The sequence below is a fragment of the Abramis brama genome (assembly GCF_963993115.1).
Source record: "Abramis brama genome assembly, chromosome: 24".
Lineage (NCBI taxonomy): Eukaryota > Metazoa > Chordata > Actinopteri > Cypriniformes > Leuciscidae > Abramis > Abramis brama.
Window position 1 is genome coordinate 8,330,292 of NC_139986.1, and position 6,000 is coordinate 8,336,291.

Below are 6,000 nucleotides of genomic sequence, written 5' to 3' on the forward strand. Positions count from 1 at the left end.
TATTGATTCAATTAAATGTTGGTAATTTTGAACAACAACAAAAAAAATTTGGACTATTCTTCATATATCAGTCTTTACAGGGTTTAATCTATTACAGTAAATAAGTCGTATTTTCCACTCTGCTTTGTGTCTCATTCTATGAAAATGCAATTCTATTACAACTCCCTCTTGCTTTATTTAACTGGTTAAACAGTGTAGTGTATATTAATTTTATATAAAGCTTACAATTTCATTCTTTCAGTTAGACCTACATATTTTAGTATTCATAAAGAAAGTTGTTTGTAAGGCATTCAGGCCAGTTCGGTGGTTTTGATTACCTAAACCACACAGAGAACAATTCAAGTGCAAGAACACCAATGAATGCCTTTCATATCTAAACAACACACACAATGAGTCAGCCGTTTTAAAGTCCCTATCTCTGGCTGACACATTAGCTGACTTATTCATAACTGCCTTTAGTGTCGGTTTAAACAGCTGCTGTGTTCAGGAAGATGTGTGCAATGCCAAATATTGCAATGCAAAAAAAGCATTTTATTTGCAGTTTCCAGAGAGATTCACACTTTAAAGAGCAGGTCCATCTAGTCGGAAATTACTTTTTTACTGTAATACTATATTTTGTGCAAAATGGTATGTTAATGACAGTAAATCCTTTTTTCATTCAGTTCTTCCCAAATGGTTACACACGTTTGCTGAATCATTCCCAAATTTCCCCAAAGCTCTAAACACAAAACTCTCAAGGAAAAGCAATCACTGCATTCGCTTTTTCCCGTTCCAAAATGTTTTTTGCACCAAAATGACACACTTCATATGAAGAGATCTGTCTAAAACCAACAACAAACTGATGTGATCAACACAAACCACTTTGAAATCCCATTAGTAAGTTTATACCTTTTGGACTGCCAGTTACACTGCAGCTGGTTGTAAAATACTGTTAATAAAAAAATACTGTTGAGTAATACCTACTCAAATGTACAACACACAAATACTTTGTCATTTACACACTAAAATTGGTTTAGGATTTGGTACACAAGTTATAGGTTTTGTTGATTGGGTTTCAAGTTCCAACATTAGTGTGTAAACAACAACAAAAAAAGGAAAATATGCTTTTTTATAGATTGTCAAATTATAAATTTGCCCCTGCCTGGTTTTGATTTACAAATAAATTAGCCTTTACAGATGCTCCCAGTTTTAGCAAAGGCAGTATTTCACAAGGAGTTTATGAAAAGAACAGCAAGTTCCAATGTGTCGAGTTACTCTGGGATCTGTCAATGATTTACTCAATTTTGACTGTCACTTTGACAACTGAACTACATGCTAAAAAACAATTGTGCTTAAATGCAATTAGATTTCTAATATTTATATTTTATATATATATATTATATATATATATAAAAAAATACTTTAAAGAGGCTACAAGCAAATAAAAAAACAAGCATTTTTTTTTGAGAATGTTTAATTTATTGTTATATTGACATGTTTGAGGTATATCAATTCACAGTGATGACATTGAGCATCATGTTTGAGGTATATTTATTCACAGTGTTCGGGTTCTATAACGTGTACACATAAACACTCCTTTTTAGTTGTGCGCTGTACTAAACCTATCATGAAGGACGTACAGGACTCTACAGGCTGGTTTTAGATAAGATATGGTTTTATAGTAGCACCAATACAATTATGTAAACAGACCAAAGTACCATCTTTGGACTGGCACAATTCACAGTATAGTCCCACTTATGCATGGAAAAAGTACAACAAAGGTTGGTGTCAAAAACACTGCATGATTCTTACAGAAATGCCTCTTGAAAGGCAAAAATAATGGAATGAAAAGTTGTGCAGAATTCTTTAGAATAATTCACTTGTGCACATACTGTTTGGCATGGAAGGTTGGCAGCCAAACTCATCAGATCTGAGCGGATCAGAGAGTGTGCTTGTCAAACAGGTACTCTCCCATTTTGCCGTGTGGGTCAGAAGAGATGAGACGACGCAGACTGCCAGCGTGATCCCCCAGAGTCTTAATAAAGTCATGACTGTCAGTAAAGAAGTTGCTCTCTAGGAAATCACACAGCTAGAATGATGGGGAAAATACACCATTATTCAAAAATAATATGCAATTATAATTGAATGCACAAAACAAGTGAGAAAGATAAAGGGGTTATCAATTCTTATTTTAATACAAACAAAAAAAACCCTTTGGCTACTCACATGAGGGTCCGAGTTTTCTCCAGCCGCGTGATGGATCTCAAGCAGGGATTGGTTGAGAGATTTCTGATGATCCAGAGAAAAAGCAATAGCATCCATACCTCCACTCCAATCATCACGACTGGGCTTCTGATAAGTGACGGAGAAAGAGAAAAATGGACAGAAGTATTATAAACACATTTATATTGTATTATAAATAGTATACAGTAGTTAACATTTAAAGTGGATCAAAAAGTTCATCAAAGCTGCCCTAAGACAAGAACGGGTATTGTTCAAAATTCATGTATAACTTTGATTTTTACAACAATTTAACTGTAGTACGGTGGAAAAGCGGCTGTAGATATATCATGACATATAGATTATTCCAGATACATACAACACACACAATCAGATTATACACACAAATGTGTTTGAATATACTAACATACTAAAGCACATGTAAAATACTGGATTATAATTTTTAACTGTAGTACGCTGTAGTGTCAACTGGCTAAAAACGCTGTGGTGGACACGGACTAAGACCTTGTCCACACTAATACGTTTTCGTTTGAAAGCGCATCTTTTTCTCTCCGTTTTGGCCTTCTGTACACATTGAGATGGCATTTCTATTAATGAAAACACTCTCCAAAGTGGATAAATTTGAAAACGCTGTTTTCGCGTTGTAGTGTGGACTGTCAAAACGGAGGTATTTAAAATCGATGACGTAAGTTTAGTCATGTGGCGCATATTGTACCAATAGATATTCATGTTTACCGGTATTGTGCCTGTTATGTGCTATTCACTTTCACACTATTGCTAAAATGTGTTACTTTGCACACTCTTCATATCACAGTCCTGCAAAGAGGACAGAAAATTCACTCACACTTGCTGTCCTGCGGCAATACATGAGATCAGTTGCGTTTTAGACCAAACCTGTGGTGACTGAGTGTGACCTGGGTGATCAGTGAATGGTGAGATATTTTGCTAAATAAAATGATCCTGTCAGAAGAATTGCACGATAACTTTATTATTAATTTTTCCATCTGTATCATCTCAGTGAGCTTTTGTGAGATTTTACGCATGTGCAGTAAGGTGAATTTAGTGTTTTCAGGCATTTTCCTAAAGTCATCCACACTGAAACATTGGAAAACGCCTGAAAACGCTAGTGTGGACAGAGAGCGTTTTTTCGAATCTATCCGGATTAATGTAGATGTAGCCTAAAACTCACAGACCGAGATAGTGTGTAGAAGTATTCGTCCTCCTCTCGTGTTTTGATACTCCAGCAGGTGCTCCGCATGATCCCTCTCCTTCTGTGAACGCTCCAGAAAAAACTTGGAGAAGTTGGGCAGAGCCACATCGTCCCTGTCAAAATACATTCCCTATGAGACCGAGAGAAACACTATTAGTGTTACAGACTAAACAGACATGCAGAGGTCAGTCATTAATATAATATGAAAGCATCAGTGCTATAAAAGTCTGTATATATTCGATTCTTAACACTCTGATATTTAGAATTACTCCATATTCTAAAAATATTCTTGAGCCCATCAAGTGCACAACGCACATTTGGCATGGAGTAATTACTGACAATGAAATATTTTATGCTACTGTTTTTCTATTGGCTTCAAAAAAAGGAAAATACATTTTTTAAGAATATTACAAGTAAAATAAATAAATAGACCAATTTCCAAGTTAAACTGTACATGGAAGGTACACTGTGAAAATTATGCAAATGTAAATACATAAACTTAATCAATTTAATAGTTTATAAATGTTGTCAATATGTGTGAACAGACCAGGGAGAGATACACATATGAGGCCGTCAATTTGAGGTTGATCAGTTTGTTGATGTTTGCCTCATTATTCGGGTGAAAATTCTGCTTGACTAGAGACATTTCTGAAAAAAAAAGGAAAAAAAAAAGATTAACTATATAGCACAATTTAATAGAAAAATAAAAGAGGTTAGTAAATCTGCTTGACAAACTGTGTAGCAGAGGTGGATTCAAGACAAACAAAATGCAAAGAAAACATACAAGACAATATATGCATTATTGCACAACTATCTTTCTCTCTTACCTTGTAAAGTGTGTGTTCAATGTTCAGTGCTGATACTAAGTGAGTGTATGAAACTGAATTCTATTTGACAGGTTTTATAGATTTATCAGTTGTGGCGCAAGACTGGGGGAAGAGATAAAAGACATGAAACTCCCCTTGAAGTAGGTCTCTTGCTTCAAACCAGGGACATCCCATCTCTAAAATCATGCATTTTACACATATATATATATATAGGAATAATTGGCAATGGGCTGTTGAATTATTAGAAAAATAATGCACACCTGAGGTGGTAATGCGGTCATGACGCGAAGTGGAGTACGAGTATGAGAGTATATATATGGGGGTTCTATGAAAAAGTTCAGAGAAAAAGGTTTAAAACAAGTAAATATGGAAATAAATGATTGAAACCATATTATTATATTTATTTTATTAATAATATAATATTAGAATTTAGCACTGCATTTTATTCTGTTTTCTTAAGAATGGTCGGTAACCATGACATTAATGAGTTAATTTGTTATATTTTATGTTTCTCTTCAGGTTTATAGATCTTTATAGACAGTACAGTAATGGTTAAGGGTGTAACGATACTCTCATGTAAAGATTCGATATATCACGATATTGAACTTAAATAACTGAACAATCAATATTATTGAGATACTCCCAAGACATATGGTAAAAGGTTGACAAAAATGTAGATTAAAATGCTAAATTTGGTATTATATTGGGGGTGGAAATGAATAGGCTTGATTCATGATTCTTAAGCTGAAAATACAGAATTATTTTAAATTAATACACTTCGACTCTGCCACTGACTAGATATATTTAAAATAAATGTAGGCCACTTTTTACTGGTAACATAAGACATTTGGCATTATAAGGACCCACACATATTTTTAGGGGTCCGTGGTGACACAATCCCAACAAATAAGAACCAACACACGGAGGGACTAATTTACTAACGTAAGTTAGACGAACTTGTTGCGCTGCAAGTTTATGTTTGTATTGATTTACTTGAACCAATGTCTGTTGATACTGAAGCCCAAGACAACCATTGTTATCACAAATGAAACTCGTCTTATATAATCAATGTCTGAAATTCTATCAAACGCAAAGGACAAACAAACAAAGAGACTCTTTCTAACGCCTTTCTGCATAAATGTCCACGGATCCTCTTTAACAGGACCTGTATATCACCAGCTCACCTGCTCTGCAACGAAACGCGTCAAATTACTGCTGGAAACAGAAATATTTCAATTGATTGATTTATAAGTCCCGTTTGTGTCTATGTTTGTATCCCCGTGTTGTTGTTTTCCTCGACAGTGCGTCTCCCCTTTTGTTGAGGAGTCTTCTTCTTCTTTGACGTTTAATGGCGGTTGGCAGACCAGCTTTTGGTGCATATTCCGCCATCTACTGGTGTGAATGCGTTGGCATCAGGGAAGAAACAATTTTAATATGTACACTAGCCTTGTTTGTAATACATAACCAATAGACTTAAAATTAGTAAATAACAACAATAATAATAAATAATAATAATTGTAATAAAATAATAACGGCTTCGTACAAAACTGACAAAAAACTGTTTCTTCCTCTAGGGGGCGGATATAGCAAACACACTTCACCTGTTGCCAGAGCTTCCTGTTGATCCCGAAGCATTGTGCTCTGCTTTTTGGGGGTGAATTTGATGGATGACTTGGACATATTATAAGTTTCAGAAAAATTCTACATTTGTAGACTATTCTATATGGAAAACAAAATAAGAAA

The 6,000-nt window shown here is 34.8% G+C and overlaps 1 protein-coding gene across 6 annotated transcripts; it reads right to left on the reverse strand.

Annotated features, from left to right (window-relative positions):
• Positions 1 to 1,446: 1,446 nt before the first annotated feature.
• LOC311075153 (ferritin, lower subunit) lies at positions 1,447 to 5,597 on the reverse strand. Of its 6 annotated transcripts, none has more exons than XM_084102339.1 (6): positions 5,442 to 5,588; positions 4,518 to 4,582; positions 3,978 to 4,078; positions 3,414 to 3,560; positions 2,206 to 2,331; positions 1,447 to 2,068 (listed from the first exon to the last, which is right to left on the reverse strand). In XM_084102339.1, exons 3-6 carry the CDS (start codon positions 4,074 to 4,076, stop codon positions 1,919 to 1,921), a joined length of 522 nt encoding a protein of 173 aa, XP_083958465.1. In that variant the 5' UTR covers positions 4,077 to 4,078; positions 4,518 to 4,582; positions 5,442 to 5,588; the 3' UTR covers positions 1,447 to 1,918. The 6 variants fall into 6 exon arrangements, with proteins under 6 accessions (XP_083958465.1, XP_083958468.1, XP_083958463.1 ...); XM_084102342.1 differs by having other exon boundaries at positions 3,410 to 3,560; XM_084102337.1 differs by lacking the exon at positions 4,518 to 4,582 and having other exon boundaries at positions 5,442 to 5,597.
• Between the last annotated feature and the right edge of the window lie 403 nt (positions 5,598 to 6,000).